The sequence below is a fragment of the Hemiscyllium ocellatum genome, chromosome 5, assembly GCF_020745735.1.
Source record: "Hemiscyllium ocellatum isolate sHemOce1 chromosome 5, sHemOce1.pat.X.cur, whole genome shotgun sequence".
Lineage (NCBI taxonomy): Eukaryota > Metazoa > Chordata > Chondrichthyes > Orectolobiformes > Hemiscylliidae > Hemiscyllium > Hemiscyllium ocellatum.
Genome location: NC_083405.1, coordinates 138803816 through 138817464, shown reverse-complemented (window position 1 = coordinate 138817464; position 13649 = coordinate 138803816). Strand labels below are relative to the sequence as shown.

The 13649-nt window shown below is 49.4% G+C and overlaps 1 protein-coding gene across 1 annotated transcript in view; it reads left to right on the top strand.

Annotated features, from left to right (window-relative positions):
* Positions 1 to 1841: 1841 nt before the first annotated feature.
* The window catches only part of LOC132816252 (kinesin-like protein KIFC3), a 70304-nt gene continuing 58496 nt past the window's right edge, over positions 1842 to 13649 (top strand). The window contains exon 1 of the mRNA XM_060825748.1: positions 1842 to 1958. Coding sequence (XP_060681731.1) covers positions 1842 to 1958 — 117 coding nt within the window. The remainder of the gene's footprint in view (positions 1959 to 13649) is intronic.

The following is a 13649-nucleotide window of genomic DNA, read 5'->3' as shown; positions in this document are numbered from 1 at the left end:
CTCAGCACTGACCCTCTGACAGTGCGGCGCTCCCTTAGCACTGACCCTCCGACAGTGCCCACTCCCTCAGCACTGACCCTCCGACAGTGCAGCGCTCCCTCAGCACTGACCCTCCAACAGTGCGGCACTCCCTCAGCACTGACCCTCCGACAGTGTGGCGCTCCCTCAGCACTGACCCTCCGACAGTGCCCACTCCCTCAGCACTGACCCTCCGACAGTGCCCACTCCCTCAGCACTGACCCTCCGACAGTGTGGCGCTCCCTCAGCACTGACCCTCCGACAGTGCCCACTCCCTCAGCGCTGACCCTCCGACAGTGCGGCACTCCCTCAGCGCTGACCCTCCGACAGTTTTGTGAAGTGGGTGATGGTGATGTGGGAAGATGAGGAGTGTGGGAGGTGGAGTGAGTTGGGTTGGAGTGGGGGAATGTAAGGGATGGATTGGTTGGACAGGAAGGTTTTGTGAGACCCCTGAGGAGGTTTGATGTACCTGAGGGAGTTTGGGAGGGAATTAAAGGCCAAGGGAGTGGAACCTGTGGAGTTAAGGGTCAGTCAGGATGCGTCGATGTTAGGAATGCATCCATTAGGTCCACGCGGTGACCATTCAGCCCTTGATCACTGCTGTCCCCTTGGAGTCGATGCTGGCTGACATGTTTGCATCCTCAACGTCACTTTCCTTCCTGTCCCCTCCCCAGACTCACTTCTGAACATTTGGACCGGGTCAGCCTGAAATCGACTCAATGCCCCGTTGGTGTTGCTCGGGAAGGAGTTACATAGACTAATATCCCATCGATTGGTGGGCACAGAAATCACTCAATGGAGATTCCTCGATTAAATTTGCATGGAATGAGATCGCCGTTGGCTGGGTCAGTATTTATTGCACGTCCCTAATTTCCCAGAGGGCAGTTAAGAGTCAACCGCATTTCTGTGGGTCTGGAGTCACGTGTAATCTAGACCAGGTAAGGATGGCAATTTCCTTCCCTAATGGACATTAGTGACCCAGATGGAATTTTCTGACAATGGACAATCATTTCACGGTCACCATCCCAGAGACTGGCTGCTCGTTCCAGGATTTTATTTTGATGTATTAATTGTGAATTTCTTCAGTTACTGCTGGGGAGCGGGTGGGGTGTGTGGGGTTTGAACCCGTGCTCCCAGAACCTCCCCAGGAGCTCGGAGGAAGGATGCCCGGGATGGAGGAGGCTGCTCCGGGTCACTGAGTTAATCTCAGCGGCCAGTATCCGGGCAGATTCTCTACTGCAGTAATTTAACTGAGCATGTCAGGCAGAGAGAAAGAGAGAGAGAGAGAGGGGGGGGGGGGGAGACTGCAGCATTCATAGGAATGTGAGCTCATGGAAAGGGGGTGGGGGGAAGGGAATTCCACACTGACAAGAGAAAGAGGGAAGGAGACAGAGCAGTGAAAGAGAGAAAGGAAAAATCAAAGGGGGCTGCTGGTGTGAGTCCAAGCGGGAGATTCACCCAGGAACAAAGGACACTGCCAACAACAGAGACTGAGAGACAGAAAGGGAAAGGTAGAGAGAAGGGCAGAGCGAAAATAGGAAAACAGGAGAAAGACCAAAGAAAATCTGGGACAGTGGAACAGAGAGAGAGAGAGAGAGAGAGAGAGAAAGTGGTGGGAAAGACAGAGAGAGAGAGAGGAGAGAGATTGAGAAATAAATCAATAGACAGCGAGATAGCCAGGTGGAGGGGTAGGGAGATGGATTGTCTGACAAGCAGGGAGCAGTAAGAAGGGGAAATGATGAGGAGGGACTGATCTGGGTGGAGGGCAGGAGAGAAGGATTAAAACAGGATTTGTTGAGCAGCTAAAAGCCAGGACTCTCTCGATGTTTGTTTTTTATTCATTGTTCGTCTACATCTTCTACACTTTGTTGAAGAGGAGCCCGGGTGATGAGGACACAGGGGACGATGAGGACACGGGGCACGATGCGAACAGTGTTCAGGTCAGTGACAGTGCTCCAGGGAAATCCCCCTGCTACGAGAGAAGGTAGGGGTGGGGGGGAGAGAGAGGGGGGGGTCACTCTCATCGAGACCCTCCCCAGAATGTCAGCACATCCTCTTCCATCAGCTTTACATTGTCAGCTGTAAACTAACCGGGGAGCAGGGAGTTTCACACAGGAGGGGGGGGGGGTGAGTTGGGAAGCTGGTGAGGGTGGTACTGAATGGGAGAACCCCAGTGGGGGGAAGGTGGGGGGAGTAATCCATGCCAACCTGCTCTTCCTCATCGATATTCCTGACACACACCTTGATGCACTGGGCACAAGTTCAAAGTCAGATTATCAAAACTTGAAATTGTTCTGATGCATGTGGGACTCTCATGCACTGGTGAGGGGGCAGAGAGGAGGCAGCTGGGGTTTAAGGGAAAGCAGTGTGAGGGTGCTGCACTTTGATCAGAAGAGCATTGAAAGACAATGTATAGTTGGGGGTATAATTGTAAAGGGGGTGCAGGAGCAGAGGGAGCTGGGCAGTATACGTCACAGATCACTGAAGGTGGCAGGACGGGGGGGGGCGGGGAGAGGAGTTACTAAAGCAGGCAGGACCCTCGGCTTTAGTACTGGGGCAGAGAGTACAATAGCAGGGGGGTGGTGTTGGACTTGTCCAGGACCCTTGTTGGTCTTCAGCTGGAGGACTGTGTACAGGGGGTGGGCCCCACATTATAGGAAAGATGGGAATGCATCGGAGAGAGTGTAGAAAGTGGTTTACAGGAATGGTTTCCGGAATGGGTTCAAATCCCAACACACCAGATGGTGGATTTTAAAAACCTGGAATTACGAGTCTGATGATGCTGTAGGAAGCTAGAGAAGTGATTGCTGGGCCTCTTGCTGAGATATTTGTATCATCGATAGTCACAGGTGAGGTGCTGGAAGACTGGAGGTTGGCTAATGTGGTGCCACTGTTTAAGAAGGGTGGTAAGGACAAGCCAGGGAACTATAGACCAGTGAGCCTGACATCGGTGGTGGGCAAGTTGTTGGAGGGAATCCTGAGGGACAGAATGTACATGTATTTGGAAAGGCAAGGACTGATTAGGGATAGTCAACATGGCTTTGTGCATGGGAAATCATTGTCACAAACTTGATTGAGTTTTTTTGAAGAAGTAACAAAGAGGATTGATGAGGGCAAAGCAGTAGATGTGATCTATATGGACTTCAGTAAGGCATTCGACAAGGTTCCCCACGGGAGACTGATTAGCAAGGTTAGATCTCATGGAATACAGGGAGAACTAGCCATTTGGATACAAAACTGGCTCAAAGGTAGAAGATAGAGGGTGGTGGTGGAGGGTTGTTTTTCAGACTGGAGGCCTGTGACCAGTGGAGTGCCACAAGGATCGGTGCTGGGTCCACTATGTTTCATCATATATATAAACTATTTGAATGTGAGCATAAGAGGTACAGTTAATAAGTTTGCAGATGACACCAAAATTGGAGGTGTAGTGGACAGCGAAGAGGGTTACCTCAGATTACAACAGGATCTGGATCAGATGGCCCAATGGGCTGAGAAGTGGCAGATGGAGTTTAATTCAGATAAATGCGAGGTACTGCATTTTGGGAAAGCAAATCTTAGCAGGACTTATACACTTAATGGTAAGGTCCTAGGGAGTGTTGCTGAACAAAGAGACCTTGGAGTGCAGGTTCATAGCTCCTTGAAAGTGGAGTCGCAGGTAGATAGGATAGTGAAGAAGGCGTTTGGTATGCTTTCCTTTATTGGTCAGAGTATTGAGTACGGGAGTTGGGAGGTCATGTTGCAGCTGTACAGGACATGGATTAGGCCACTGTTGGAATATTGTGTGCAATTCCGGTCTCCTTCCTATCAGGAGAATGTTGTGAAACTTGAGAGGGTTCAGAAAAGATTTACAAGGATGTTGCCAGGGTTGGAGGATTTGAGCTACAGGGAGAGGCTGAACAGGCTGGGGCTGTTTTCCCTGGAGCGTCGGAGGCTGAGGGGTGACCTTATAGAGGTTTACAAAATCATGAGGGGCATGAATAGGGTAAATAGACAAAGTCTTTTCCCTGGGGTCGGGGAGTCCAGAACTAGAGGGCATAGGTTTAGGGTGAGAGGGGAAAAGATATGAAAGAGACCTAAGGGGCAACTTTTTCACACAGAGGGTGGTACGTGTATGGAATGAGCTGCCAGAGGGTGTGGTGGAGTCTGGTACAATTGCAACATTTAAGAGGCATTTGGATGGGTATATGAATAGGAAGGGTTTGGAGGGATATGGGCCGGGTGCTGGCAGGTGGGACTAGATTGGGTTGGGATATCTGGTCAGCATGGACAGGTTGGACCGAAGGGTCTGTTTCCATGCTGTACATCTCTATGAATCTATGACCATGAACCCATCTGGTTCACTCAGTCCTTCAGGGAAGGAAACTGCCATCCTTACCTGGTCTGGCCTACATGTGACTCCAGACCCACAGCAACGTGGTTGACTCTTAACTGCCCTTGGGGTAATTAGGGACGGGCAATATGTGCTGACACAGCCAGTGACGCCCACATCCTGCAAGAGAATGTTAAAAATGAGAAACTCCAGGCATGAGGATTGGTGAAGACATTGGGACTATTCTCCCTGGGGAAGAGGTGACTGAGAGGGAGATCTAAGAGATATTTTTAAAATCAGGAACGGGCCTGGACAGAGGAGACAGACTGCCACTGACTCTCAGGTAGGGAACCCCTTAGTTTTGAATGAAGAACAAAGAATATTACAACACAGGAACAGGCCCATCAGCCCTCCAAGCCTGTGCTGGTCCAGGTCCTCCATCTAAATCTGTCGCCTATTTTCTAAGCATCTATATCCCTCTGCTCCCTGTCCATTCATGTATCTGTCTAGATACATCTTAAATGACGCTATCAGTCCCCTCCCTACCACCTCTGCTGGCAACACGTTCCAGGCCCCCACCACCCTCTACATGAAGAAGTTTTCACACATTATCTCCTCTAAACTTTTCCCTTCTCACTTTGAACTCGTGACCCCTAGTAATTGAGTCCCCCACTCTGGGGGGAAAAAGCTTCTTGCTGTCCACCCTGTCTGCACCTCTCATGGTTTTCAACCTCCTCCACTTCCTTCCTTCTCTCTCTCTCTCTCTCTGTAATCTCCTCCAATTCCTCAAAGCTCCATGATCTCCGCATCCTTCTATTTCTGCATTTTAAATACTCCACCAATGACAGCTGTCTGGATGCTGATTCTAGAATTCCTTACCTATCCCCCTCTGCCTTCCCTTCCCCTTTCCCTGAGCTCTTCGCCACCTGATCAAATATTCCCTGAAAAGAGACATGTTTTTCACTGACCATGTATCAGGACACTTTGCAAGAATACCAAATCAAGGCAGACAGAAAACAACATTTACACTGCCTGAGGGGAGAGTGCTGATTGGCAACATCAGAATCCGCAGCCAATGAGAATGCATTTGTCAATGATGATGAACAGTTCCATTTTAAATGTTAAAGCAGTCAGGTTGATTCTGATTGGTCAGGACTTTGCATCAGAAATGAACCAGCTATTGGCTGTCACCTGTTGTGTTGAGTTGGAACAGGCGCAGTGTGTGGATGTGGCCTTTCTTGTCTGTACGGTACAGGTCCCTGTGTATTGGTACATAAGGGTCCCAGCCCACACTGTAGGCCTGATCTGACAATTCCAAATTGGTCAACAATTTAGTTCTTTGCACAGTCAGGATTACCCAGTAAATTTTGTCCAGTTGCAGAACCGTATTTAATGGGAACACTGGCAGCAGGGGGTCTGGTTGGATCTGCTCAGCACCTTACCTGATGTGAGCAGCCTAAGGGACACGCTGTTTGGTGGGATCTGCTGGTCTTTGTGGTGGATGGCTCACCTTCCTGGCATCACACTGCCACTGAAATTCACGTACCACATCTGTGTGACAGATAAGCATCAGCTTGGCTCGTCGGCAACTTCCCTGTCAGTGGTGAGCACCCCTCAGGGAAAACATAAGAACCCCGAGCAGGAGTAGACCGTCTGGCCCTTTGATCCTGCTCCACCACTCAATAAGATCAGGGCTGATCTTTTTTAGCCTCAGCTCCACTTACCCGCTCTCTCACCATAATCCTTAACTCCTTTACTCTTCAAAAAATGATCTATCTTAGCTTTAAAAACATTTACTGAGGAAACCTCAACTACTTCCCTGGGCAGGGAATTCCATCGATTCACAACCCTCTGGGTGAAGAAGTTCCTTCTCAATTCAGTCCGAAATCTGCTCCCCCTAATCCTGAGGCTATACCCTCTTGTCCTAGTTTCACCTGCCAGTGAAAACCTCCCTCTACTTCTATCTTATCAATTCCCTCCATAATTTTATATGATTTTCTATGATTTTCCCTGAAAAGAGACATGTTTTTCACTGACCATGTATCAGGACACTTTGCAAGAATACCAAATCAAGGCAGAAAGAAAACAACATTTACACTGCCTGAGGGGAGAGTGCTGATTGGCAACATCAGAATCCGCAGCCAATGAGAATGCATTTGTCATTTTTTAATTTTCCATACGATCCCTCCTCTTCTGAATTCCAATGAATATAATCCCAATCTACTGAGTCTCTCCTCACAAGCCAACCCTTTTAACTCCGGAATCATCCCAGTGACCCTCCCCTGCACCCCCTCCAGTGCCAGTCCATCCTTTCTCAAGTAAAGAGACCAAACCCACACACACTACTCCAGGGGTGGCCTCACCAGCGCCTTGTACAGCTGTAACACAACCTCCCTGCTTTTAAACTCCATCCCTTTAGCAATGAAGGACATTCCATTTGCCTTCCCAATTCCCTGTTGTAGCTGCAGACCAACCCCCTGTACTTCATCCACATGGACACCCAGGTCCCTCTGCACAGCTGCAACCTTTCACCATTCAAGAAATAATCCTTTTTAATATTAACCTGAAAAAATGGATGGTTTCGTGTTTATTAACATTGGATTCCATCTGCCAGAGCTCTGCCCACTCACTGAAACGATCTGTGTCCCTCTGCAAAGTTTCACAACCCTTTGCTCTGCCACTCACAGAGTATACCTGCAAACTTTCACACCCTACACGTGGTCCCAGTACGTGGGAATGGGGAATCATCATGGCTTTCAGAGGGGCAGGTCATGCCTCACAAATCTTATTGAGTTCTTTGAGGAGGTGTCATGACAGGTCGACGATGGTAGAGCAGTGGATGTGATGTATATGGACTTCAGCAAGGCATTTGATAGGGTTCCCCATGGTAGGCTCATTCACAAAGTCAGGGAGTATGGGATACAGGGAGATTTGGCTATCTGGATTCAGAATTGGTTGGCTGACAGAAGGCAGAGAGTGGTTGTAGATGGAAAGTATTCTGCCTGGAGGTCAGTGGTGAGTGGGGTCCCGCAGGGCTCTGCGCTTGGGCCTCTGCTCTTTGTAGTTTTTATAAATGACTTGGATGAGGAGGTTGAGGGTGGGTTAGTAAATTTGCCGATGTCACAAAGGTTGGAGGTGCCGTTGATAGTATCGAGGGCTACTGCAGGCTGCAGCGCGACATAGACAGGATGCAGAGCTGGGCTGAGAAATGGCAGATGGAGTTCACCCTGGATAAATGTGAAGTGATGCATTTTGGAAGGTCAAACTCGAATGTTGAATATAGGATTAAAGACAGGATTCTTGGCAGTGTGGAGGAACGGGGGATCTTGGTGTACAAGTACATAGATCCCTCAAAGTTGCCACCCAAGTGGATAGGGTTGTTAAGAAAGCATATGGTGTTTTGGCTTTCATTAACAGGGGGACCGAGTTTAAGAGCCGTGAGATTTTGCTGCAGATCTACAAGACCCTGGTGAGACCACACTTGGAATATTGTGTTCAGTTCTGGTCGCCCTACTATAGGAGGGATACAGAGGCTTTGGAGAGGGTGCAAAGAAGGTGTACCAGGATGCTGCCTGGACTGGAGGGCTTGCCTTATGAAGAGAGGTTGAATAGGCTCGGACCTTTCTCTCTGGAGAGAAGGAGGAAGAGAGGAGACCTGATCGAGGTGTACAAGGTAATGAGAGGCATGGATAGAGTCAATAGCCAGAGACTTTTCCCCAGGGCAGGATTGACTGGCACGAGGGGACGTAGTTTGAAGATATTAGGAGGAAGGTATAGAGGAGATGTCTGAGGTAGGTTCTTTTCGCAGAGAGTTGTGAATGTATGGAATGTGTTGCCAGCGGTGATGGTGGAAGCAGAGTCACTGGGGACATTGAAGTGACTGTTGGACATGCAGTCCAGCCTCAGAGTTGGGACGTTATGTTACAGTTGCATAAATCCCTGGTCAGGCTGCACCTGGAGTAACCTGTCCAGGTTTGTCACCCTGTTATGGGAAAGACATCATTCCTCATGAATCCAACAGAGAATTGGGCCGTTCCCATGGCAACATCACTGATTTAAACGAACGTAGTGTCCATAAGAAACAGGAACAGGAGGAGGCCATTCAGCCCCTTGAGTCATCTCCACTATTCAACAGGACCATGGCTGATCCCACATTCCTCACGTCCCCTTTCCTGCCCTTTCCCTTCGATTACCCGACTGATCAGGAATCTCTCAATCTCAGCCTGAAATATCCACAAGGACTCTGTCCCCAACAGCTCACAGCTCCCTGTGGTGAGGAGTTCCAAAGACCTTCAACCCCCTGAGAGACGATATCCCTCCTCATCTCAGTCTGAAATTGGTGTCCCTTTACTCTGAGACTGTGCCCTCTGGCTTTAAACTCGAACAAACATGGTGTCATTCAAACAGAACCCAACTCAGAGACCGTTCCCGTTCAGTGAATCCCAATTCACCCAATGGCTGTGAAACTGGAGGTAGTGGCTCTGGCTCTGTCCTGGGAGGGGACACTGACACCCAGACTCTGCCCTCATCTCGATACTCTCCCCAGGATGGACTCTGTGGAGTGACCAGGAGAGGGGAGATCCTAGGCCATTCAGCAGCTGATTGGCCAGTTCATGTTGGACAGAAGGGCTCAGGGCTGATGGAAGGTGTGGGGTGTCCCGAGGCAGCCTGCAGGGAGCGGGGTGGAGGAACCCCCTTGATAAAGCAGCCCCCACCCCCAGCTCTTCCGAAGCATGGCCAACACAGGCTGCAGGAACCCTGCTTCTGGTCAGGGTGAGGGAGTGATCCGATGGACACACATGGAGAGGGGGATGTGTTTTACCAATGGGGGTCAGACTGGGAACGCTAGGTCAATGGATTCAGAAAGATCAAAACAGCACAGGAACAGGCCCTTCGGCCCTCCAAGCCTGTGCTGTCACGTTTTGCCCTTCCATACTAAAACTGTCTTCCCTTACAGGATCCAGATCCCTCTATTTCCTCCTATTCAGGGATTTGTCCAGGTGTTTCATGAATGCGTCTGTTTTCACCCCCTCCTCTGACAGCAGGTTTCAGACACTCACCACCCTTTGTATGAACAACCCGCCTCACACATCTCTTTTAAACATCACCCCTCCTGACCCTCCACGCGGTGTCCCAGAGTAACTGACCCCACCACCCTGTGTCCCAGAGTAACTGACCCCACCACCCGGTGTCCCAGAGTAACTGACCCCTCCACTCTGTGTCCCACAAGGATATAAGACATAGGAGTGGGAGTAAGGCCATTCAGCCCATCAGATCCATTCCGCCAATTAATCATGGCTGATGGGCATTTCAGCGCCACTTACCCGCACTCTCTCCCTGTGTCCCTTAATTCCTTGCGAGATTAAGAATTTATCAATCTCTGCCTTGAAGACATTTAACATCCCAGTCTCCACTGAGCTCCATGGCAGTGAATTCCACAGGCCCACCACTCTCTGGCTGAAGAAATGTCTCCTCATTTCTGTTCTAAATTGACCCCCTCCATTTCTAAGGCTGTGCCTTGGGGCCCTAGTATCCCCAACAAGCAGGTACAAAATCCCAGCGTCCACCCTTTCTAAACCATGCATTATCCTGTAAGTTTCTATTAGATCTCCCCATAACCTTCTAAACTCTAATGAATACAATCCCAGGATCTTCAGCCGTTCATCGTATGTTAGGCCTAACATTCCAGGGATCATCCATGTGAATCTCTGCTGGACACGCTCCAGGGCCAGTATGTCCTTCCTGAGGTGTGGGGACCAAGACTGGACACAGTATTCTAAATGGAGTCACGCACACACGAAACAGCATTAGAACATTATTTCAATGAGCCACCACACACTGCAGTACAGAGGAACTACACACAGCAGAGGAAAATCACCTATACCGTGTAATCAAAAAGAATGGGTACCCAATGAACACAGTCCATCGATTTCTCAGCAACAAACCCAAACAAGCAGACACAACGCGTCCAGAAACCCAAGCCAATCTCCCTTACATCAAAGACATCTTGGAAATAATTGCCAGATTACTCAGACCCCTTGGCCTCATGGTAGCCCACAAACCCCACCACCACACCAAAACAGCAACTAATGAACTTGACAGACCCTATACAGACAACAAGCAAAACTAATGTCATTTACAAAAATACCGTGCAAGGACTGTAATAAATACTACATTGGACAAACAGGCAGAAAACTAGCCACTGGGATACATGAACACCAACTAGCCACAAAATATGACCCTCTCTCACTAGTATCCTTACATCCAGATGAGGAAGGAGACCACTTCGACTGGGACAACACATCCAGCCTAGGACAAGCCAAACAAAGACACGTGGGAGAATTCCTAGAAGCAAGGCATTCCAACTGGAACTCTATCAACAAACACACTCAGTTGGACCCCATCTCCCACCCCCTGAGAAAAAGAACAGGAATTGACATCACCACAGGAAATGACACCACCAACCCAAAGAAGCCCAAACATACAAATAGAAAGCAGGAATATCAGCAGTGCTTCACCTGAGGCTCACTGAAAATGTTACTTAGTAGGGTAACAAAATGTCTGGAAATGAACCTTCCAGCTCATCCAGCAAACCTACATCCAGAAAGTACTGCGGCCAGATTTGCAGATGACACAAAAATAGGCAGGAAATAAGTTTCAATGAAGCAATAGGAAATGGACAAATGGATATGGACTGGTTCGGAGAATGGGCCAACATTTCAGTCAGAGGAATGGAAAGGTCACAGTGGAGAGAAACATCAGAGAGCTTCAGCGCAGAGGGGTCTGGGTGTCCTTGTGCATCAATCACAGAAAACTAGGCACTCCCGCAGGTAATAATGGAAGGCCAATGGAATGTTGCCATTTATTGTTAAAGGAATGGAGTGTGTAAGTAGGGAGGTGTTGCTGCAATTGTACAAGGTATTAGTGAGACTGCACCTGAAACATTGTGGAGAGTTTTGGTCCCTTTATGTAAGGAGGGGTGTAGTTACATCAGAGGCAATTCAGAGGAAGGTTACTATGTGTATGGTGACATCCCGATGTCCCATTAGCCCACAATCACTGAGCCCTTGAACAATATAACGAGCTTTAAGGAGAACATCCCAATCTCCCTCCAACAGGCCTGCCCCATTCATTGAGACGAGCTGTTGCCAGTTTCCTTCTGTTATGCCCAAATGAAATGTTACTCCTGAAATTCTATCACAAGGTGTGGGCATAGTTGGCTGGGCCAGCATTAATTGCCCATCCCTAGTTGCCCCTTGAGAAGGTGGGGGTGAGGGAGGAACTCCCAGGATTTTGACCCCGTGATAGTGAATGACCCTCCTATATTAACAGCCCTGACCCCAACGCTGAAGAGATTTATTCAGCGGGAGAGCAGAGGTCATCCAGGAATAGGAAGCGATGCCTCAGATCCTGTTTACTACACACAAATTCCAGGGAATGATCGTCACCAATAAGAGACAATCTAATCACTGCCCCTGGACATTCAATGATATTACCACCACTGAGTCCCCCACTGTCAACATCCTGGGGTATACCATTGACCAGAAACTCAACTGGACTCGCTACATAAACACACTGACCACAAGGGCAGGTCAGAGGCTGGGAATCCTGCAGTGAGTCACTCCCCCAAACCTGTCCTCCATTTACAAGGCACAAGTCAGGAGGGTGATGGAATACTCCCTACATGCCCCTCGATGGGGGCAGCTCCAAATACACTCAGGAAGCTGAGTACCATCCAGGACAAAGCAGCCCCCCTCTCAATAGGCACCACATCCCCTCCCTCCACCACTGACGCTCAGCAGCAGCAGTGGGTGCTGTCTACAAGATATACTATAAATTGGGGAGGTGATGGTCAAGAGGTATTATTGCTGGACCGTTGATCCAGAGATCCTGGTAATATTCTGAGGAGCTGAAAATGTGTTGCTGGAAAAGCACAGCAGGTCAGGCAGCATCCAAGGAACAGGAAATTCGACGTTTCGGGCATAAGCCCTGATGGGTTTATGCCCGAAACGTCGAATTTCCTGTTCCTTGGATGCTGCCTGACCTGCTGCGCTTTTCCAGCAACACATTTTCAGCTCTGATCTCCGTCATCTGCAGTCCTCACTTTCTCCTCGAATATTCTGGGGAGTCAGGTTCAAACCCAGCCAGGCAGATGGTGGAATTTTAATTCAATAACAATCTGGAATTAAGAATCTAATGATGACCATGTATCCTTTGTTAATTGTCAGAAACCCCCATCTGATTCACTAATGTGCTTCAAGGAAGGAAACTGCCATCCTTACCTGGTCTGGATTACACGTAACTCCAGACCCACAGCAACGTGGGTGACTCTTAACTGCCCTCTGGGTAATTAGGGAGGGGCAATAGATGTTACTGTAGACAGTGATGTCCACATCCCCTGAATGGATAAAATGAATTCACCAAATTCACAACCACTTCCACCCCAAAGGACAAGGGCAGCAGATACATGGGAACACCACCCCCTCTCTGAGCCCCTCACCATCCTAACTTGGAAATATATCGCTGTCAAACACCAGCTGGAAAGGTACATGAAAATGGGCTGAAGGGGTAGAGTGTGGGCGAGAGAGTTCAGGTCGGAGCCGTATCTGACTAATCAGGCTCCAAACTGAGAGAGAGAACAATACCGTGGGATCAACGAAATACAGGCCCGGTCTCCCCTAATCCCAGCACATTAGTCGCTAAAACTGTTCTGTGCCCTTTGTTCTAGAACATTAATGCAAGGGGAGGAAATGGCTATTGGATTGACATCCAATCAACTCACCTAGAGATTTAGCTCAGCTCTGATTGGCCCAGGAAGATGGGGTTGGGCGGCTCAGGTGCCCAGTGAGGGTTGAGGTGTGGGTGGGCCATGGTAGGGGGAGGTGTGATGGTTGGAAACTATCTGGAAAACATCGTTCCCACACCCCAAGCCCCAGCCATTGCTGCCTAACCTCCAACTCACTACCAGCCTAGGAACAGCCCACAATGCCTCAGAACAGGTCACAGGTCCCGTGGGGAGAGGAACAATACCTGGCAATGGGGCCTATGGCAAATAGAAACACCCTCCCCCAACCCCTGAGGTACAGGGTCCAATGCAACAGGCACGCCCTTCCCTGACCCCTGGGAACTGGGCCCATGGTAACAGGTCCCATGGTGACAGAGTTCTGGTGACTAACTCTAAGGCAACAGGTCCCCTGGAACAGGGCCTATGGTAATAGGGCCCATGGTAACAGCACCACCCCTGACCCCCAGCCCTGAAGCCGTGTCCATGGTGACAGACTCCTGGTGATAAGGACCTGAGGAGAAGTCACAAATCGGGCCC